Genomic DNA, 24,174 nt, shown 5'->3' with positions numbered 1-24,174 from the left:
CCATTTATGGGTTGATGCAAGGTTCTTGGAGTTGAAACATCCTATTTGATGAAGTTGTCAAAACATTTGACTTCATACAAAACATGGATGACTAATGAGTGTACAAAAGGTCAGTGGGAGTTTGGTAGCATTCCTAGTGATGTATGTAGATGACATACTACTTATCGGAAACGATATAGGAATGATATCTTCAGTGAAGCTGTGACTCATTAAAATCATTCTTAATGAAAGATTTTAAAGAAGCATCTTACATACTTGAGATAAAGATTTATCCTGATAGATCTAAGAGAATAATTGGATTATCTCAATCCTTGTATGTTGATAAGATGCTAAGGAGATTTCATATGGAACAGTCTAAGAAAAGTTTACTTCCAGTATGACATGGACTTCACTTTTCTAAGAGCATGTGTCCAAAAACTCATTATGAGATACAGTAGATGAGTAAAAAAAAAAAAAAAAATCTCTTATGCATATGCAATTGGGATTCTCATATATGTCATAGCATGTACAAGACATGATATCGGTTATACGAGTATAACTAGAAGATATAAATCAAGCCCATGATTGGATCAATTGGGAGCAGTCAAGTATGTTCTTAAATACTTAAGAAGGACTAAGGACATGTTCCTCATCTGAGAGAAACATCAGAGTAGCAAGTGGAAGCCTTTACTGATTTGGGTAATATATCTATTATCAATTATTGCAAATCCACCTAAGGGTACGTCTTCATTTTGAATGAACACGTAGTTGTTGGAGAACAACTAAAGTTGATTACATTGTCGCTTTAGAAGCTACAATAAAATCTGTTTGGATAAAAAGGTTCATTACCGAACTAAATAAGGTTCTAACCATAATGTCACAAGTACCTTTACTGTGTGATGACAATGGGGCGATAGCTCAAGCCAAGGAACCTAGGTCTCATCAAAGATCCAAACACATAGAAAAATGTTACCATTAGATGGGGCATCTGCAAACAACGTAACAGATCCACGCACTAAGCCTATGTCACAGTTACAACTGGATAGACATACAGAGATAATGGGTATGAGATACATGGCTATGTGGCTCTAGTGCAAGTGGGAGATTGTTAGAAATGTGCCCTAAGAGCCAATACATTTGATGTAATCTCCTTAGAATACATTTCGTATATGATATATAAAGGGCAAACTTATTTGTTATCTTTTACATCGTGTAAAGAAACAAATGTCCCGGGTATGCTAAATAAGAGATAAAGTAATCTAAAGAAGATTAGATTCGGGAGACCTTTAATCTCTAACTGTAGCATCCCAAAATGTTCCTAATCATAGGTTATCAAATGGGCATTGATAAACCGTCAAGATTAGCACATATTATGTATGCTCAATTGGGAGGATGGTTAGTCTCAAACCATTTGTGTAGTTGACACTAATACAAGTATGTGGGTGCTCATTAGTGAATGAGTACACTGAACGCGATCAACCGTAGTTCTCATATGGAGTATTTATCTATATGTCAAATGAGAACTCATAGTTGCAATAATGCAAATTAGTCCTTAGACCTGAGGCATCATGGTTGTCCTGTGATGCGTTATTGATATTTGATAGCTCTTAAAGGCAAGCCGTAAAAGATTTGTCTTAAGTGTTGTTGGGATCTCTTAATTCATCATAGGGGCATGTGAATGTACAATAAGGAATCTCTACTTTCGATAAAGAAGGAGAATGTTTCAAGATGTGATTCAGTAAATCTTTGGCCAAAGTATTTTGAGCTTGATTTAGAAAGTTGTTCTTAATCACGTTCTTTTGAATCACATGAGGTTGTAAATCATATTAGGGGTTTGACATAATCAATCCGTACCCTAATAATATGATTTGAAACATTGTATAAGAGAAGGACCGTATTGCATTGCAATTCCAACTGAATAGGTTCTTCATCTATTCTGGTTAGCTCGGGTAGCCTTGATATATTGCTAGATGTCACTCTTGGCTTGTGGAAGTCCTAGGATTGATTGTGATCGATCCAAATAAAGGAAGAATTAAAAAGGGGGTTTTAATTCCAGTTGGTTAGAAAGAGTTCTAATATTTTCCCACTGCCTTGCTAATTAGAACCTAATGGATCGCACACCTTAAATGGTTAACTTTGAGTAATACAAATGAGAATGAGGAAATCAATTTGATTGATTTGATGTGGATGATTTACTACATGTAAAAATGTATTTGGGCGTAAGTAATAGTTAGCGGAAAGCCCAAATGGTTGGGTATCAAGCCCAAGGGCTTATGACAACTAAATATTATGGTTTAAGTGTCATAAGGCCCAATTTTGGAAGCCCAATGGGGTTTGCCCGAAAATGCTTAAGTGAATGTGTATGGGAATTGTTTCTATAAGCTCATTAACACACAAACACAATCCAACATCAACCAAATGGGTTTGGGAGATCAAAGAGAGAAAAAAGAGAGTTTTCAAGAGTGAAACACTTTCATCTTTCAAAGTGGTTTAGATTGAAACCAATCTTGAGAATCTTGCACTAGCATCCAAGTATTCTCAAGATACTTATTCTCATCTCAAGGTTCCATTGGTGTGGAGACTTAGAGGCCATATACTTTTGTGGCTCACATGGAGGAGAAAGATCAAGGAGCAAAGATCAAAGATCAAAGAGGAGATCAACAAAGAGGAAATCATCAAGAGAAGACCAAACACAAATTGGTTCATATAATTGCTTCAAGGGTAATTAGATCTTATCCTTTCTCTTGAATTTTCATTTATGAAAAACATATCAATGTTCATGGCTTAAGATACTTGGAAGAAGTTTTGTTTTTGAATTTAAACAACCACCTTAGACTTCCGCTGCGATTAATTTGATTAAATGCATGTTTAATATTCAAATGAACTTTGGAAAAATGTTTTGAAATTCCTACACAACTTAGTTTGAACCTTAAACTTAACAACTCTTCTAGGGACTTTTGGCTCTGATACCAGGTACTAGCCCAGACTTATTAGCATATTTTCACAAAAACATAAGTGATATGGTGGTTAAGGTGTTGAAGGAGTAAAATGGGAGGGGTTCGAATCCCCTTGGTGTTTTTTTCGATATATCAAAATTTATCCTAGATAATAAATGTTAGCTTGCAGACATTTTAAAGATGTTATAAATATTACACACCAAAAATATAACCACAAACACATCCTCAGCGAGATGGATAAGGCGCTGTGGCTGTTGACAAAGGGGGACGGGTTCGAATTCCTCTATACGCAACAGGGGAGGCTTTTCAAATTTTTTCATGTATTTTTTGGGTTTTGTATCGTGCTATTATCGGGATATTATCGATAATATCACGATATATTTCCCAAATCATTCATAAAAATGTTGAAATTATCGTCCCCGATATTATCCTGATAATATCGATATATTGACGATAACACCATGGCTAGTTGCGGAAATATCGGCCCCCCAAAAAACCTCGCGGATAATATCGGCATTTAATACATTGGTCTCTCATAGATGAAGAAAGAAAGAGACATGGACGAAGAGTTTTAGAGGGACTTATTTACCTGTCCACACACTATTTAGCTAAATAATAATGTTACGGACACAATACGATCTATTAAAACATAAATGAAACAACCTGAAGCAGTTTAGCAATACGAGTCTGAAGCAGAAAAATATGAGAATTCAAATTAGAGATTGAGGAATCAAAGGGAACTCTATTCATTAATAGTGGGAAACATTACAAAATGAGGAAAGCTAAATCCAAATGCAGCCCAACACCAACAAATAAAGCAGGCCTAAAGATACAAAACCAAATAAACAACAAAAGCCCATAAAATATTAAACAAAAAAACCCTAGATCTAGAAAGTAGGTATAGCTGCACCACATAGCAAGCCAGCAACACCACCAGAGTAGATCCACCACCACCAAGGAGTAGTAACCGATACCAAGGGGTATCAAAGAGGCTAACGGAAGATGGGGGTGAGCAGGTCAACACCACAGAAATGTTTAAACTTCAAAAACAATTTGAATTCAAGTAGCCTAACGCATGCCATTCATAGAACCTTGTTATTGGCAAGACCATAGAAACTCCATGATAGGACAACTTCATCATTTCCTTCCACAGAAGATAGACACCAAGTCAACAAATTTTGTATTTTTTTCTTCTGCGCCATGTCGTCAGTGTGAAGAGAGAAGAATATAAGGCGGGAAATAGTGAGAGGAATAGAATTAGATGAATTAAGAGTCTCATGATTTGTTCTTCTATGGACCTGACTCGTGCTTCACTGCTTCGGCTTCCCAATCTCAAGCTCAAATTTGCAGCTAAATTTTTTCAATTTCGGGTTTCAAACTTTCAGTCAATCGCAGTGTTTGAAAAGTCAGCCTAGGCGATGGCTAGGCTGTGGCTAGGTGGCTAGGCGATCGCTAGGCGGGCGCTAGGCGGCTAGGTAATAGCTAGACGGGCGCCTAGGCGGGTTGGGTCTTTTTTCGGTGCCGAACCCGGGCGCTCGGCTATACTTTTAAAATATTTGAACATAATTAGAAAGTATAGCCGTGCGGCTGTACGTTTATAATCCATTTACACACCTTAAGGAACTTCAAAAACTATCCCAATAAGTTCATGCATTTCCCAATTGCCACTCACACTTCTAGTATAATTTCGGATGATCGTATTCTTAACTACTTTGCTTAATAGTAACCTATTTCCATTGTTTCTTTTATTGTTGTTATTATTATTATTATTATTTCCCTTTTAGAAAGCCACTGTTTCTATGTTAGATGTGTAAAATCAAACTTCTAATGATTACTGCATCAATACAGATCCTAGTTTTTTAGTACAGTAGTATATTTATTTTTCACTTAAGTCATGTTCTGTTGATAAATTTTATCTTTTTGAACCAGAGCAATATCATTAACTCCAAAACTAAAAACAATATAAGAGAAAAGAAATAGCACATCCACTCCAAAGGAAACGTATCATACAAAAGAAGATGGAATATAAACGTAAACCAATTTCTGAGCTGTTGTTGCTGTGTCCTTTCGAGAATGAACGAATACCATTGCATGTTAACCTTGCCTGAGTGAGTCAACAACCTGGCAGAAAAAAATATCAATCAGTTAAATAATCATTCAAATACATACATTGCACAAAGGAGAGCCTAAGGAAAAAGAAACCTTCTTATAGCATATACCATTCTGCAGTTCAATACGCGGGCTGTAAAATTCTGCTCACTAATACATCCACGATAACTAGAATCAGACAAGAAGAGTCCTGCTTCTGGATTCACTCTCAGAAACTGTAATTTAAATAGTATAGCCTTTTAAATATTAATGTTTAAAATTCTGAAGTTTATGTTTAGGAATTTTTGCGTAGGATTCTTTTTCTGAAAATGAGTTTGATAGAAGAAATGAATGGGGTGTAACTGGTAGGAAAATAGAGTAAAAATACAGATAAAATAGTTCACAAAAACAATAACCTTAGTCTCATTCATGTGGCGTCTCAACATTTCATTGTATGTTTCAACACTTGAGCATTGAATATAAAAGTGGCTTGCAATTCGACCAATTTCTGTACAATAGAAGTTGCTACTTTTCTCATCAAAGCGCATCATTTTTGCTTTGTCCAGGGCACGTGCAGCATCTGCTATGAGAGCTCTTTGCTTTAAACTCAAGGAAGGATGCAAAATGCAGAAAGGACGCTCTCAGTTCAAGTATGAACTCGCAGAGCTTGTTACTATTTTTTTCCTTGTGGATTTCCTTACTACTCTTCACCTTGTTTCTTACTTGTTTTGCACTTTAAAGTATGTTGATAATCTCGTTGGCTAAAAATGTATGTGAATAATTTCACAATCTATTGTCTACTAGATCCCTCCACTAGTTTATGAATCTTCGAGGTAATTTATTTCATTAAAAGTAAACTAAAGTCATAATTTCATTTAATATGGAGAAGGAGTGCCAGAAGATGCCTTCTTAGTCAGACTATTTTCTTTTAATTTCTTGCTGAAGATATGGTAGAGATACATGGTCATTTCAGAACCCTCATGGTGGTTTTGGATTATTAAGCATATCTTATTACATGGGCTTCTTCTTGTTCTAGCAATAGTATGCTGATAATATTGCAGAAGCCTCAGGAATATGATTTGATGTGGTAGAAATAGACCAGCTTGACCAAATGAGAACACAGTATGCTGATTATTTGCTGATATGCTCTACGTTTTACTTGTTTGGCAGATTGGGGACCGAAGGTTGATGTTGTTGTTTTTTGTTTTCTTGACCTTGCTTCAAATTATGAACCCCCAGATTCACTTGCGGAGTGGCTTGAAGCTGGTGAACAGCCTGTCTATATTGGATTTGATAGCTGTTGTGTAAATATAGCTGCACCAAAATGGATTAAGCTGCATCCTCAACTTGTGATACTCGCAAGTGCACGAGCCGTTTGGTAGTATAGCATATGTAAGTGCGAGGTCGATCCCACGAGGATTGGTGATTGAATGATCCAATTTAGTTTCCCTACACAAAATAGAAACAAAAACAAAGAACATAAAACAAGGAAGAAAGAAATAAGTAACTCAAGCAAATAAGTTCCCAAGTTCAATTTAGATTAATGGATTGATTCTAGCTAAAGTATGATTAAGCCATGGTGTGTGGTCATAACCTTGTGTTCCTAATTCCCTAATTTGATCATTTGTTGTCTAACCTAAAATTAAGCATTAGGAACCCATTAAGCATAGAAGAACAATTTAAACAACCAAGCATGTATCTAATCCCTGTTGTCGAATGTCCATACATACTCTTCCTATTCATAGTTCAATTCGAATTAAAGCATGGTGTATACTCTTAATTCAAACCAAGATAGCTAACATGCAAGCCTAAATGGTGATCAATCATTCAAACTAGCATATTAACTTATAAGCATAATGAATAAGAACAAAAACCATAATTGAAACTTGGAAACTAATTAAACTTGAATACTTAAGAAAGAATGTACATTACAAGAAAAATAAATTACAACTAAGAAAACATTAAAGAAAGCTAGAATTGAGAACTATAGAAAGCAAAACTAAGAGAATTTGAGGGAGAGAAGGGAAGGGAGCTCTAGAGAAGTGTTTGAGAGCTCCCCCCCTTGGGGTGTGTTTACAAGCTTGGGAAACCTCACTATATATAGGCCTAAGGAAGCTGAAAATCTGAATTAAGTATGGCTAATGCATACAACACTTGTTTTATAAAATCTGAAATGGTTGATGCACTTCACTAATGCATACAACACTTCCATTATAAAATCTGAAATGGTTGATGCACTTCACTAATAAATCCCACCAGCAGCCCTAGCTCATCTTCATGTCACCATGACCAAGCTTCCAACTAGAAATAATAGCTCATCCTGAGGTCAGCATGACCAGCAACTTCAAGGGCTTACGAATTGGGCTTCCCTTAAGCAAATTAAGACTTTAAGCACTCAAACTTGAAGTTCAGAATGTCTTCTTTCCAGCCATATATCATTTGGGCCAATCCAAGGTCGGAGGAGGAAGTTAAGGCCAAAACAAATTGCTAACTCATTTTGCGCGCTGATAAAATCCATCCTGAGCATGGCTCTGTGTTTGCTAGGTAACAGACTCCATATTTATCCAATGGGGCTGAATTTTGGATATGTTATATTACACACCCATTGGAACAACTTTCATGAAGAATGTGGCCTCATCCGAGCTATGTAGGTTGCTGAAACAAAGCTTGCAATATGACCTACGAAACTGGGCTGGCAGGGGACTGTAGCCAAAATTGAGTTTGTCTTTAAGCTCTTCATCCATTCATCCAAATTAGGCCCTAACATGCATGGATTGCATCATTTACTATCCAAAGCCCTCATTATTACCTAAAGCTCAATGAACTGAAAGATAAACACAAAAAGGATTAAAAGCACAAGTTTAACTCAAAAACATAACCAAATCATAAGCTAGAAGGGTACAAAATGATATGTAAATATGCACCGATCAATAGCCTTGTGAGTTTGTTGCAGCTTTCTCTATTCATGTTTAATATTCTTTTCCCAGTTCTATCCCAGAGTAGCTCTGTTTGTCCTTACCCTAAAAAAATTACTTGTTCCTTCTCAATTAAAACAATCAACCAAAGCCACAATCTCCAAAGAGTGACCACCTTCATGTTGGTCTCCAACAAACAGGTTGTGGAGGTCTATTCATGACAGATGACAAATCGACCCTTTGGTTGTTCAGTTGTTCAATATTTAATTTGACTGAGGCATGTCTAATTCAATTTCGGGTTTCAGACTTTTAGTCAATCACAGTGTTTGAAAAGTCGGCCTAGGCTGGTGCTAGGCGGCTAGGCGGTCGCTAGGCTGGCGCTAGGCGGCGAGGCGGTGGCTAGGCAGCTAGGTAGTATCTAGGCGGGCGCCTAGGCAGCTAGGTAGTAGCTAGGCGGGCACCTAGGTGGGTTAGGTCTTTTTTGGGTGCCGAACCCGGAGGACGAAGCAGTGACTGCGAGAGAAAGTTCCGTCCTCTGCGAGTGCAAGCTTCGTGTTTGTTGGAATATATTTAAAGGGTATAGCCGAATATATTTAAAAGGTATAGCCGGGCGGCTATACTTTTAAAATATTCGAATGTAATTAGAAAGTATAGCCGTGCGGCTGTACGTTTATAATTTCTATTTATAGAGTCGAGCCTTGCGGCTATAATGCTAAAATATTGTATTTAAAGCTGATCGGCTATACTGTTAATAAGGACCGGTAGGTAGAATAGCAACTGGAGGAGGAGACACAAAGTTTTGCTTTTCTGTGGTGCGGCACCTTTCTGAATAAATAAAGACCCACCTCCGGTCCTTGTGTTGAGGTTAGCTGAAAGCTACACGAAACACAAGCACATGCAACAATTAAGCAACAATTTATGATACATCTGAAATAATAATAGAGGAATAGGTTCACCAAACTCCATTGAAATCAACTGAGGAGAGATTAACAGCTTGATGAGTATCAGCTGTGCTTTCTGCGGACATACCCCCAGTACTACCACTATTTCCCATGTCAACAAAAGTTTCATTTCCACGCTTGGACTTGTTGCTCTGACTCCTGATATTGTATTTAAATAGTATAGCCGCGCGGCTATACTTATACAATTTATATTTATAGCGTATAGCCGCACGGCTTTACTGTTAAACAACAGAGGTTGCATTTCCATGCTTGGACTTGTTGCTCTGACTCCTAACAGTTGCACATACTGAAGATGCCATCTCATTAATGGAGCTCAAAAATCCACTAGACATGAAGAGGGGATAGAGTCAACCTTATGAATAGACCTACATGTTACTATGGCAATCCACATGTAGGCTATAGTCAAAATTCCAATTAGAGCAGCGATAAGGCAAGAGACAATAAAAAGGCAATCAGTTGGGTTCTTGTTGTTCCAATTGGAGAAAAAAATATCAATGTCACCATCATCATCCATTCTCAATGAGCATCAAACTGCCCAATCCCAGTTTAATTAGGCTCCAACTCATATATCCTCCAATATGGTTTCATCATTCAATAACATTATCAAAAGCCTTAAACTCATTTGACAACCCAACTCATCATCCCACTTAATTCATCATGTGCAACAGAGAGTCGAACAATGCTTTTTATAGGTACTACTTACTGTAACCGCTTCAACCTTAAAAAAGAAAACTGAAAACGTTTCACAAGTAAAACAAATATCATTCCAAATACAAAGCACTTGCTGCCATGATTAGTTTCATATCAAAATTCAAATGTAAAAGCCATATACAAAATACATGTAAACATGAAGGAAATACAAAGTCCACCACAGTTCTGTCATAATTTAGTGATATTTTAAATTAAATGACAGTCCTGTAGAAAAACAAAACACCCCCATCTTTAGAGACCAAAGCAACTCACAACCTTCATGCCACACAAAACCCGCTTCATACTTCACTTTCTATTCTATTTTCTCGTAAACCAAACGGAATAGTCTAAAAGAAAAGCATAACATATGTACATACATTCTAATATAGTATCTATGAGTGTGTCTCGATTTTGAAATAATAATCAATAAATACATTCAACCGTGAAAATTTCAGAAAATGAAAAGTGAAAGTGTTTGAAAAAAAATAAAAATAAGGGAACTTACAGTGACATTCCGAGGAGATGGAGATGGATTGTGCCGTTCAGAGAAAACCCTAGCCTTAGCTTGATCCACGAATACATATCTTAGTTTTTTTTAATAATACTTTCGTTTTGCGTACACGTCTTAAAGACTTAGTACAATACACGTATGTACATATTTTTCATGTTTAATACATGTGTTTTTTTACAAAATTTTCAATAATACATACAAAATTCAAGATTATACACATAAAATTATATTAAAATATTATATGGTGGCCGAACTTTTCAGTTCCAGAAGGTTAAGTGAGAAAATTTCAATTTTAGGGTGTAAAGTGAGAAATTAAGACCCTTTGTATAGCCTCTTGGCTATATTCTTTTAAAAAAATTAAAAATAAAAAATAAAATACTTCCGAATAGGTGCTATTAGGCGGTTCCTATTTTTTTTTAATTTAATTTTTAAAAATAAACAGTACAGCCATGCGGATATACCATGAAATACATAGTATTTATGGGGTATAGCCGAGCGGCTAGACCTATAATGTGAGAAACTGTATAATTTTTTTTTAAAAAAACAATATATATATATAATAATAATGATTCATACTGCATATTAATTATTTATTAATATGAACTTTTCTTAGTTAAATATTTTTTGTGAAGACTTATATATCATTAAATCTTAAGCCTAGTATGAGATTATCCCTTTAGTTGAAAGATGACACCATTCTTGTTTTCCATGTGTAGAGACTTAGAATTTGTTTTAATCAAATCATCATTGCCATGCCACCTTGCATGCTAGTAAAATATCATTTTTTAAAGTTTTTTTTTTTTTTTTCATTAAATAATATCTTAGCCTTGTTTAAATCATTTCATTAGTGATTATGTTTTAATTATTATTTCTTTAGTGAATAATTAGTATTTCATATTCCAATAAAAATCCTAGAAATTTAGATTAATACACATTCCTAGACTCTAATCAAAGCAGGGCACATTCTTAGACTCTAATATGTGGATCAAATTCAAAGCTCCATTAAGAGAATATATTTATCTTACAAATACACTAGAAGCATTCACACTTACTATGTGCTGCTATTCTATGCATCAAGCATGTGTCTTACTCTAGCAAGAGAAGGAAGCTAGATCATCTTATTGTCTTACTCTTATCTATCATTGGCTTCTAATTCAAGTGGTCCATTATGAATCCAAAGGTTACAACATATTTTGGAGTTTTATTTCTCAAATCCAAAAGAAAATGAGTGAATCCTTAGATTTCCTATGGACCATTTGGAACTGAAGGTGAGGACAGCCGAGGGAATTCAAATTCAGAAGAGAGAGAGAGAGAGAGAGAGAGAGAGAGAGAGAGAGAGAGAGAGAGTGGATGAGTACATAGTTATTTTGTCCTCGGGTGGTAGATGCTGATTCCTTTGTTCTACATTAGCAGAAAAGAGGAAAATATTTGCACTGAGCAATAGCAGGTAGACATTGTGAGACCGAAAATAAAGAGAGGAAATAATACACAATATTCCATTCATCGTTGAAATGTTGGAAATAAACAACATTCACAAGGATATAATAACAAAAGCAATATTTACAAGGATACAATTTTTGGTGGTAAAGGGTGGGACGTTTCAGACTGATATAGGTCATTGATAGGTTTTAAGTCCTTCAAGATACAAAAATAATTGTACATTTTCGAAACGGCGGTAACTAGTAACTACTACTCCATTAAGGATGGAGCTCAAAGCTTCTATATCAATAACCATAACATCACACCAGTGTCTGGTTAAACTAATAGATAAACTGAGACTCCAGCAGCCATGTTGCAGAACCTCCTGTATAGTGCCGCTTCTATAATAATTGATAGTGACTGGAACAAAAGCAAGCCTGTAAGGCTATAGAACTAGAACTCGGTGTTGAAATATTGTACCATGGAGGGACTTGGTTTATGGCTTGAAGGAGATGCTTCCAGGAAAATAAAAGAATCCTTCAATTTTCTGCCGGCTGCCCATTCCATGCCTGCTTAAAACAGTATGAACAGCAATACAAGGAGCTGCAGCTTCCCGACCTGCAAACAGAAATCAATTAGCCTCCTCAAAGTCAAAGTTTCATTAGAACAGATGTCATTTAATTGCTGTGAGAAAGTCAGAAACGTTTCATTCTTTCAGCTTGATTCTCTCTCTCACCTTGTCTTGTGATGCCACTCTGCAGTCCGATTCTTCTCGGAGCATCTCCCATGGGTTGCAGTGAAGACATGAATGGATATTGGTTGATATGGAGGTTGCGTGTTCTTCAATTTGTAGGATAGATATACTAGTTGAAGAAGACTACTGATCTGAGAAATATCTCTAGTTTGTGCTGATAGAGGAAGAGGAAGTAACGTCTCCAAAAAGACTGCTTCTGAGAAAAGACGTCTTTACTTTGTCTGGACTCGTTGCATTCGGAGAAGGGTAGAGAGTTCTGGATGGCATTTCAACCATTTGCATTTGCTGGTCTTTCTTTGTACCAACAAGTTACACACGCAAAAACGATTTTGACAAATTGCCCAAAACCATTGCTGTGTGTCACAGACTAGTAACTTGTGTCGTTTGTCTTGGACATAAATGTCCAAAACTACGAAGAAGTTATTAGAAAAATCTTCGAATTATTTGTAGGAGAATATCACTGTCTGTAATAATGTGAGTTGGAGACACATTCTTACAAGGGCTCATGGTTTATAAGTCTCTTTTGATATTCTCCCATAAATAAAATGTTGTGGTTCATTAACCATATTGGAGTGTTTTTCCAATAGCTAATGCAGAATATATTTTCCATGAAGTACTTTAGTGTTTGTCTCACTGTTGTACCCCACCATCCCCATCATAAACCCTTCCCAATGACTTTGGTTGGTTGGAGTCATTGAAAAGAGTATACGATGATGTTTTTGTTATTCAAGAAGATTGTGGGAAAAGAGCCGCAGTCTCTGGATATGGAGATTGCAACTCATTGCATCCAATAGAGTTATTGGCATGCAGAAGATTTCCCGGTTCTGGCTGCAATATTCTTGAAAGCCATGTGTAATCATCTAGCTTAAGTTGTAAGAATGATTCCGGATATTCTTCTGGTTGAGAATAAACCTGGATTAAGAATCAAAAGCAAGCGTTAAGTTTCGTTGTTCTTCTTGTGCTCTATATTAAGAAGTTCATATATGAAAATTTCAAAGAGCATGTTCATTCTCACCTCTGAAGTCCTTTCATCTTTAGTTTGATTCTCGAAATTAGAGGCGGTGTTGCTAACTGGTTTACTGTCATAATTGGTTGTAAAATTATTCTTATTTGGAAGAGAAGAATCATTATTCCCAATTGGAGATGGCACAGAAGCATTTCCCGGCTCAGGTGGCTCAGGTGGAGGAAAAGGTAAATCCAGATATTCTCCTGGCTGAGCACTTAGCTGTCAGGTTAAGAATCACAAACAAGCGAGCGTTAAGTTTAGAAATACTTATTGTGCTCCCTACTAACAATTTTACATCAGAAATGTTCAAAAATTAGTTTCATTCTCACCTCTTGAATCATATCATCACAATCAGATGAAACACAGCCACCAGGTTCACCAGCATCATGATTGCCACTTCCAGGCAGATCATGTTCTAGCTCTTTGTCTGCCAGATGTCTGTCGGCCTCCGGAATCATATTATTTGCGGGAGCTTGATCATCTTCAGAATTTGAGGCCATGTAGCCACCAATACCAGGATCAGCTGATTCATCACAGATTGAAGCATCCTTCAGCTTCTTATTATCAGACTCATAATGAGCTGACTTATTCTTCATGCGGCAGAGAACAAAGTCACTCAGCCGATTGGGAATAGAACCCGGTTCAGTTTGAGTGAGATAATACTCCTGCATGACCCAGTCGGTCTTCGTCGACTTAGACACACGACCTTCATGGAATGTCAAGGTCCTCTTTTTGCAAGTGACCGATTTGGAGAGTTGTTGAGACTTGATTTCTCGTGGCTTGCCTGTGATTTTCCAGAATCCCTTCTTTGTGGCCCTGTTGTAACGAAGACTGTTGATGGATTTGTAATGAGGTCGGCTGAAGGAAAACCACATCGTAGGTTGATATGGAGAGTCGGGGAACAAGAGTTCTGCAAAACGCAACACAAAACAAGATATTGAAACAAACCCAATTCAAGTCTCGAAGTAATGAATAACAGAATTCAACTAAATTACTGAACAAAATTATGTATACGTAGAAATTTTAAATTGGAAATGAGAAAATGGGTAGTCAAGAAAAAGTGAGATAGATAAATGGATTATGTCAGGTAAGTCCCAAGTACATAACAACAGTTCAACACTTCAAAAGAACAATTGATCAAGATTATGCATGCATAAAAATCATATCTTGGAAATGAGAAAATGGGTAGTGAAGCAAAAGTGAGATAGATTAATGGATTACCAGCTAAATCCGAAGGCTCGTACTTGCAGACATCAATTTCAGGGATGATGTGGCAGGCTTGGGAGGCCTTACCCTGCATCATCTGCTTCAAGAAGCGAAGAAAAAGTGAGATAGATTCATTATCAGGTAAATTCCAAGACTTGTAATCGATTTCAGGCATGGCTTGGGAGCCCCCTGGCCCTCCATCTTCTTCCTCAAAAGGCCGTCGCTAGGCGGTGGCTAGAAGGCTAGGCGGTGGCTAGGCGGCTAGGTAGTAGCTAGGCGGGCGCCTAGGCGTGTTGGGTCTTTTTTCGGTGCCGAACCCGGAGGACGAAGCAGTGACTGCGAGAGAGAGTTCCATCCTCTGCGAGTGTAAGCTTATGGTGTTCGTTGGAATATATTTAAAAATATTGGAATGTAATTAGACAGTATAGCCGTTCGGCTGTACATTTATAATTTCTATTTATAGAATCGAGCCTTGCGGCTATAATGCTAAAATATTGTATTTAAAGCTGATCGGCTACACTGTTAATATACTGTATTTAGAGAGTATATCTAAATATAGCCGCACGGCTATACTGTTATAATTTCTATAGAAAATTAGTAAAATACCCATTCCTAACCATAATTCTATAAAGAAACCCTACACCACTCAGTATATATAAACACACCCAAAAGAAACCCAAAACTGACAGCTGTTACAATTTTTTAGTTTAATTAATTAAATGAAATACCTTTATTATCCTTTTAGTATTAAAATAGTTTTTTTGAAAAATTTTGGGCACTCTTTCTTTCGTCTCTCTCCCTTCGCAGAAACCAGGTCGGCTAGTTTTGGCCAGCGATCTTGGTGCTCCAGCCATGGCTAGATGCGTGACTGCTCGGAAAAATGACTAGAGGAGGCCGGCGAACCACGCTTGAGCTCAGCCTCCTTTCGTCGTCGCGAGCTCCAGGAACCTTCGAGGGTTTCGAGTTTTCCGACACCTTTTTGGGCGATTCCGGCGACCGTTGTCCCCGATCCAGGTATGGATTTCAATCCTTTCCTCATGCTCTTGCTGATAGTATAGTTATTTGGAATCAATTTTAGCTTTTGAGAGAATGAAAATGCTGTCGTTTCCCTGCCTTGCATTCAGTTCTTTGGTTGCTGAGCTCTGAATTCTGAAATAGTGTGAGAGCTTGTTGAGATGAAACAGTTGATTGTTTGAGCTTTAGCTTCATCAAAAGGTACAGAGCAAAATGGCTATCGGTGGTTGATCTCGAACCAGAATTTCGATTCTTTTATCGGCGGTTTGATCTCAGATCACTCACCAATCTCGACTTGGCACTGATGAGTTGTTTATGGCAATAGATCCTAATACAAAGCAGCTTTTATATTATGAGGACAAGGCAGACCATGCAAAAGGATCCATATATCTGGATAAGTTGTTGCTCACTGATAACCCTTCAATTACACTACATAATGACAAGCAGGTATCATCTCAAGGCCTTCCCTTTAAACTCCAGACTAGTTTTGATTGTTAATTAATCTTTATAGAAAAGTCGGCTTGTTCTTTTTGTTCTGATCCTCAACAAGTCTTAATTGTTCTAATGACATCTGAACTAAATCTCATACATTTAACCTCTATAAGAATGGGGATGAATGGACCCTGATTGCTTCTGCAATTAACAGAATTGAACAATGAAGCACCCCAGTAGGTTTATTTAATTCATCAATTCACATATATATGGATATTATATTAAGCATGTCTCCAATTGGAAGCTGTTGTGATCAGTACTCTAGTTTTTGGTTCATATGTTTCCACTACTCTTGAAACACCAATTGTAGCTTGAAGTTAAGGGTTTCGGTCCTGTAATTTAGGGCTTATCCCTGAAAGATTTATTTATTTGTTTAATTTTAAAAGAAGTCTCTGGGGTAGAAATGGGTTTAGTCCATCGATCTAATAAAATCAAGAGGCTGTTTTATTTTCTTGGGGCAATGTGGCTGATTATGCTTCTGCTGGTTCATAGTCTATGTGTGGGTGTGGTGTGTCACATCAACCCTAAGAAAGAATTCTATCTATTGATTTTGCTGCTGAATTTTTAAGAGAATGTAGTAATTTAAGTCAAGTCTACCTTTAATTTAACAATTTACCAATCAGTATGTATGTATGTATGAATATATATACTGAGCAATTTTGGGTTGGACATAACCAAGTCTACCTTTAGTCCATATATATATATATATATATATATGTATGAATATATGTACTGAGCAATTTTGGGAATGCTTTTATCTCTTTGAGTTCATTAAGGACTTGCATAATTTAGCCGAAGAAATTTAGACAATTTATATGTCGACTTGGAAATAGATGGAAGGATTGACAATTTGGGAATGCTGATCAACATAACTTATTATTTTCATTTTGATGCTTTTGAGGCAATTCCCTTGTCAGGACATGCAACTATTGTTGAGATGGGGTCATTCTCTGTAATTTTATCATTGTTGAGTATTGATTTTCAGTGGTACGGAGTTCTACACTTTTATCGTACCTATTATGCAAATTAAATGATGTAGTTGTTAACTTCCAGTAAGTGGTATGAACAGTTGTTATACTGTTCATACCCTGCAATTGAGTTGATTTCTATAACATAGTATTAATAGTGTACTTTTATGACATAGTATTAACAGATTTTCAGTAACAAAGCATGCTCTATACTTTGCTCTCTCTATATATAGCTATGCACTTGAAGTTTATGATATGCATAATGTGATTTTTAATAGGAAGATAGTTCTATGACATAGTATTAACAGTGTACTTTTGTTTTTTTCTTGTAGAGGTATTTTCTTTTGCCTTTGCGATTGTTTCTGGTGAAACTATGAACAATTGGAGGTGGTTTCTACAAAGGATATCGAATGTCTTGTTGGGCTTTTTTGGATTTCTTTTGAATTTTTTGTATGAAATGGTATTAACCATGTACTTATACGACATGGTATGAACAATGTACTTCTATGACATGGTATTAACAATGTAGGTGAAAATATGAACAATTGGAGGTGGTTTCTGCAAAGGATATCGGATGTCTTGTTGGGTTTTTTTGGATTTCTTTTGAATTTTTTGTATGAAATGGTATTAACCATGTACTTCTATGACATGGTATTAACAATGTAGGTGAAACTATGAACAATTGGAGGTGGTTTCTGCAAAGGATATTAGATGTTTTGTTGGGCTTTTTTGGATTTCTTTTGAATTTTTTGTATGAAATGGTATTAACCATGTACTTACATGACATGGTATGAACAATGTACTTCTATGACATGGTATTAACAATGTACTTCTATAATATGGTATTAACAATGTACTTCGGGCTTGCTGGGCTTATTTTGGGTTTTTTTGAGTTTTTGTGTTGGGCTTGTTTTAAGTTTATCAATGGCAGTCTTGTAATTTATAGGAACTTCAACACTCATTTTTTATGTAGTAAATGAATTTTGGGTGTGTTTCTAAAGTGCATTTCATATGGGGTTTTTTTATAATTTCAACTCATGTTTTGGGTATATTAGTGAAACTCCCTAATTTCTATTTGTGCATGTATTAAAATAAATAAAATGTGTGATACTAATAATAAGATCCAAGAAATAAATTATTCTTTCTTCATCTTTTTTTCCTGCCTGGATCAACCAAAACTGTGGGTGTTCATCATTCTTAAAAGGCTTTTTATCACAAAACGTCACTGACGTTTACGAAACTATCAAATTGCATCCTTAAAGTTTTTTTGTATCACGCATGGTCCCTAATGTTAATATGGGTGCTCTTAAATAATCCCTCTGTCAAAAAAACTGTTAAATCCAGGGATATAATCGTCAAATCAATCCAAAATTATAATATATATATGAATGTATATATACGTCTAGAGGGAGATTTGTCCCTCTCTTCCTCCATTCTCAATTCTTCTCCCATCTGTGTTGCTGAATTTTCCTTCCTTTTATTTTAATTTTTTTTCCTTCCATCTCCCTCCCTTCTCTCGCACTCTTCGTCTCCTTCCTCCCTTTCTTCTTCCAATCTCATTTCTTCCCCCATCTGCGTGGCTGAAGTTTTCTTTTTTTCCTTCCATCTCCTCTCTTCTCCCATTTCTTACGGTAGCTCCTCCTCTGTCTCTCCTTCTAATTTCCCTTCTCTTTGACCTTCCCTATTCTTCTCTCCTCTCCACAGTTGTTTGCTTTCTTCTGGGTTTGGAGAGTTTGTTGGGGGTTTGGATTTTGACTGTGGGGCTTTGAGTGTTTCTGGTGGGGAGCATTTGGGTTGCTGTATTTTCCTTCTTATTCCTTTCTCTTCCACCATTTTGGGTTGTTGCTTTGGTTCTTTTGTTTTGCTGTTTTCTTTTCTCCCTTTTTCTTTTTTTCTTTTCTGTTCCTTTCCTTTCTTTTCTTTTATGTTCTATTGTTTTTTTCCTAACTTGTTTCGGCTTTCCAAAAAAATAAAAATAAACCAATTCCTTACTCAAAACCATAAATTAGTCAGACATCAATGCTTACTCAGCCAAAACCATTATATAAAAAAAAATAACAGAAGGAAAAGTTATGCTATTGCCATGGATGAAAGCAACAGGGAAGAGAGTGTTGTGGAGGGAGAAGCTTGGGTAGAGGACTGGAGATAGAGAAGTGCAAGAGGAGAGAGAGAGAGATGGAAGCAAAAAAAAATAAAAAGAAGGAAAATTTCAGCAATACAGATTTGACGATTTTATCCCTGGATTTAACAGTTTTTTTGACGGAGGGACTATTTAAGAGCACTCATATTAACGTTAGGGACCATGAGTGATACAAAAAAACTTTAAGGATGCAATCTGATAGTTTCACAAACGTCAGGGACGTTTTGTGATAAAAAGCCTTCTTAAAATGCTCCAGTCCTTCAAACTTGCGAGCAATATCTTAGACTTATTTAATTATTATTTCTTTAGTGAATAATTAAATACTTTAATTAACTTCATAAATAGTCATTATTATTTTTTATTTTATCAAATATTTAAATACTAATTATTCACTAAGTAAATAGTAATTAAAAAAAGAGAAATCAAGATTATGCCATTCAAAGGGTATAGCCGGTCGGCTATACTTTTAAAATATCCTTTTTAAAATTTTCTTTTTTATTCATTAAATAATATCTTAACCTTGTTTAAATACTTTCATTAGTGATTACGTTTTAATTACTATTTCTTTAGGGAATAATTAGCATTAAATATTTTAATAAAAATCACAATTGTAAATAATGTCTTACATTTGTAAATGATTCAGTTACTCTATTCCGTGTTCTTTTTAGTGTCCAACCACAATTGTACCATTCTTTGGGGACCATCCATTTTGGGGGGAGGGGGTGCATGCCAAAGGAGTAGGTCCTGCACCCATTCCGGCTGATGAATTCTCGCTTGAAAAGTTGGTCGATGCCATGTGCTTCATGTTAGATCCAAAGGTATTTACCATTTTCTTTTTAAACTTCCCAGTGATTTACATATAATTTGTCATTTCTTGAGTGTAAACTTATCACACATGCATACGCACTGATTTAATTGAACCATTCTTTGGGGACCATCCATTTTGGGGGGAGGGGGTGCATGCCAAAGGAGTAGGTCCTGCACCCATTCCGGCTGATGAATTCTCGCTTGAAAAGTTGGTCGATGCCATGTGCTTCATGTTAGATCCAAAGGTATTTACCATTTTCTTTTTAAACTTCCCAATGATTTACATATAATTTGTCATTTCTTGAGTGTAAACTTATCACACATGCATACGCACTGATTTAATTGAAGAGGCTTATTTTCCATCAGGAGGTGTTTTGTCTACTCCTCCTACACATGATTCTTCACTAGTCCACAGCGATGTTTTATTCCTATTGTGGAAACCAAATTAAATCAGAACCCTAGGTCGAATAATTCCTTCCATTTGGGGATTATTTGACCTAATTGGGAATTACTAAACCTAATTGGGGGTTATTCAATTTAATTGGGGGTTATCCAATTAAATTGAGAAATACCTAATTAAGTTAAAAACCGATTTTATTCCTACCACATTTCCCAATTAAATGAGGAATTACCTAATCAGATTGGGAATTAATCACCTACCTACCACAATTAGGGATTTGATTAATCTCCCTAATTAATCAAATCCCTAAATACACCAACCCCACCAACCTCACCTACCACCATTAGGGATTTGATTAAATCCCTAATTAATCAAATCCCTAAATACACCAACCTCACCAACCTCACCTACCTCACCAACCACGCCAACCTCACCAACCTCGTCAAGGCCCCCTATAAATACTTGGCCATGCACAGGAAATGAGGTACGTCAGAATTTCTACTAAAACTCTAGAGAGCTCTTCCCTTCACAAATCCTAGCCACCTCCTCTCTCTCTCTCTCTTTTACATAAGACTCCGGCCGCCCGGTTTACACCTTACATATATATCTCCGTACCCTATTTAGCTATTGATTTTTCCCTAAATCAATTGAACTAACTTAGGCATTGGAGGGCCTTTGGCCAACACCCCCCGGGTGTGGTCCTCTTATCCGATTTATTTTGCAGGGAGAAAGAGGCGGCGAAGAAGAAAGGGGAATCTTTCAACGGAATATTCTCGTGGGAGGAAATTTGCTCCCACAAATTGGTGCTTTCATTGAGAGCACAAGTTATACTCAAAGCGTGCTCTAAATCCATTTTCCACACTTTTCCAATCCATTGAAGCCTTCCAAACAACCATGGTTGGAAGCAAGAAGACGAGAGGCAAAATCGCCGCGATGGCTCGATCCACGATGACCCAAAGCCACTCCACCCACAAATTGGTGCTCGACACACGCTCCCGTGCACACCTTCAATGAAACCCTAGCCCATATGCAATTGGGCTCCACACACTTCTCTCCTCCCGATCCACGAAGTCAAGCAGACCTCAATTTGAGAGTTGACCAGCTAGCTCAGAGAATGGACGACCAAAGCAATTTGATGAGGCAACTCCTCAACCAAATCAATCTGGTTCAAAACCTTGGCCTTGGACAACTGGGCAAAGAGAGAAGGATTGACGAACGCGCCGATAGGCAGCTCGATGGGTACCAAGCAGGTCGAGCAGGAGCAAGCGGACAAGGAGAGGGACAACAACGTGATCAGTTTGGCAACGTGCGTGAAAGGTTGGGCCCACGACTTGACATCCGCGCCCGACTGGGCCCGTAGGGAAATGTTCTTCACAGGTTAGGCTCCCAGGGACGTCAACCTGACACCCATCGCAATGTGGATCATGAAGAAAGGCGCTTCGCTGACCACTCACAGAGGAACGTTCATGAAAGGCTAGGCTCCCAGGGACGTCAACCTAATAGCCTTCGCAATGTGGATCACGAGGAAAGGCGCTCCGTTGCTCAGTCTCGAAGAGTCGATTCTCATCGACAAGCTACAGAAAACCTTTCGCATGCGCAGTCCACCATTACGCCGCCCAGGCAACACAGCCGAGAAAATCGAACCTTGCGAGTCAATGAGGAAGTTGATCAGCGTCGCCTAAATCGCGAGGGTCGCCAACATAACCAACTAGCAATGCGTGCGGAAGACGTTGAGAAGCTTGTGAATGACCGACTTCGAGACTTGAGGATCGGCGGGAACTTCGAAGATGCACTACGCAAGGACATGGACCAGGCAAACTCTATGCCTTTCATTGCCGAGATTGAGCAAGCTGCTCCCCCGAAGCGATTCTCGACGCCTTTGTTTACCCACTTCAAAGGGGACTCCGATCCCGAAAGCCATCTAAAATACTTCAAAAGTGTCATGATCCTTCACAAGACCGACGACGCATTGATGTGCAAGGTGTTTGTAATGACCTTGCGAGGAGCAGCCCAAGACTGGTTCCACACTCTACCATCCGGGTCAATCAGCAGCTTCAAGGAGCTGGCTTAAGTCTTTACCAAAGAGTACACCTCTTACCGAATGATTAAGAAGAACCCGAACCATCTGTTCAACCTACGCAAGAAGTCTGACGAATCCCTTTGAGACTACATCAAGAGATTCAAAGCAGAGAAGGCCAACATTGTAGGGTGTGACGACCGAATCGCGTCCTCTGCTTTCAAGAAAGGCCTTCCAGCTGAACACGACTTATACCGCGAGCTGACTATTGCTCCCAGCCAAACTCTGGCAGAGGTCTTCGTGACCGCGGAACGCTATGCGCTCTGGGATGATGATCGAATCGCCGCAAAGAAGTCTACTAAGCAGGAAGATCAGCCGTCTAAGTGGGCAGGCCAAAGAAGCGACGGGTTTAGCAACAAAAACAAGGACAAAAGCAGGTCACACCCATAAGGGGACGCTACGGCAGGAGAGAACTGCACAAAGTTCTCCATCCCCATACATCAAATCTTAGCCCAAGTGAAAGACAAACCTTGGGTAAAAAGACCGCCACCCTTGAAAGGAGATCCAGACAAGAGGGATATAAGGAAATACTGTGTCTTCCATGGGACGAACGGGTACACTACAAACAACTGCTTTGCCTGGAAGACGCATCTTGAAGAACTCGTTAGAGAAGGTCACTGCACGGAATTCATTGCAAAGCAGGCCATCCAGCATATTGAAGATCGGGATACCGCCAAGGAACCACCTCAGAAAGTCATAAGAATTAACACAATCCTAGCCGACTCCGAGTAGTCTGGATTGACAAGCAAAGAAAAGAAGAGGAAGATCAAACAGGCCACTATGATCTCCCAAATCACGACCGGTCTTCTACCAGCAGAAGACGACCCTGTGATCAGCTTCCAGAAGAAAGACCTAATCAGTCTCGACATGCCACATAACGACGCCCTTATCATTAGCATTCAAATCACTCAGGCCATGGTCGACCGAATCCATACAGACAAGGGCAGCGCAGCTAATATCTTGCAGCTGGCAGTCATTCAACAGATGGGCTTGGAAGCGAGGATCAACAAATCAGCCAGATCGCTGACTGGCTTTAATGGTGCAACAACGGTTACCGTGGGCACGATAGACCTTGACGTCTACTCCCCACCTGTAATCAGCTCACAAACATTCATGGTCATTGATGAAGTCTCACCATACAATGGCATCTTGGGCAGACCATGGATCGGCAAAATCAACGCCATCACCTCTGCCACACATCAGAAAATCCGCTACTTAATTCCTGGGGGCGGAGTCGGCCAGATCAACAGCGACCAGGCAATGGCGAGGAAATGTTCGGCTCAAGGGCTGAAGAAAAGCAAGCTAACACAGTTCCTCCCTGTGAATCAGGTAGATCTGAAGGAAGTTGAACAAACGAATCTCGCTCATTTATAGCAATTAAAGGGTCAGGACCAAGCCGAGGAAATCTATCCAAAGGTCTCCCCAGAAGAAGGATGGAAACCCGAAGAGGACGTCGAGCTAATACCCTTGGATCCTGACCAGCCAGACAGAAAATTGCGGATCGGCTGGCGCCTAAGCCCAGACGAGTAGGTGGAGCTGACCACCTTCCTCCAGAACAACAAAGACATGTTCGCATGGTCGCCATCTGACATGCCCGGCATCGACCCGAACATTATCTGCCACCGGCTCCACGTCAACCCTGCTAGCAAGCCAGTGGCGCAGAAGAGACGCAACTTCGCTCCCGAGAGGGTCGCGATCATTGAAGCCGAGATCGACAAACTCCTCGCGGCCGGCTTCATCAAAGAAGTCTCCTACTCAGAGTGGCTGGCCAACGTTGTTCTGGTGGCAA

General features: G+C 38.3%; 1 protein-coding gene and 1 long non-coding RNA gene across 2 annotated transcripts; one reads left to right on the top strand and one right to left on the bottom strand.

Moving 5' to 3' along the window:
• Window positions 1-11,610: 11,610 nt before the first annotated feature.
• LOC110763605 (uncharacterized) lies at window positions 11,611-14,831 on the bottom strand. Its single transcript, XM_088248184.1, has 5 exons — window positions 14,503-14,831; window positions 13,611-14,191; window positions 13,291-13,500; window positions 12,258-13,187; window positions 11,611-12,139 (listed from the first exon to the last, which is right to left on the bottom strand). Exons 1-4 carry the CDS (start codon window positions 14,660-14,662, stop codon window positions 13,002-13,004), a joined length of 1,137 nt encoding a protein of 378 aa, XP_088104310.1. The 5' UTR covers window positions 14,663-14,831; the 3' UTR covers window positions 11,611-12,139; window positions 12,258-13,001.
• Window positions 14,832-15,250: 419 nt separating this feature from the next.
• LOC148296220 (uncharacterized) lies at window positions 15,251-17,663 on the top strand. The gene is made up of 3 exons (XR_015833444.1): window positions 15,251-15,501; window positions 15,612-15,948; window positions 17,294-17,663. It is a non-coding gene; the product is annotated as an uncharacterized LOC148296220 (long non-coding RNA).
• Window positions 17,664-24,174: the final 6,511 nt, after the last annotated feature.

This window comes from Prunus avium, chromosome 2 (genome assembly GCF_965620075.1).
Source record: "Prunus avium chromosome 2, drPruAviu1.hap1.1, whole genome shotgun sequence".
Taxonomy (NCBI): domain Eukaryota; kingdom Viridiplantae; phylum Streptophyta; class Magnoliopsida; order Rosales; family Rosaceae; genus Prunus; species Prunus avium.
Note: the sequence above shows the minus strand (reverse complement) of the source record. Positions and strands in the feature narration are given on the sequence as shown.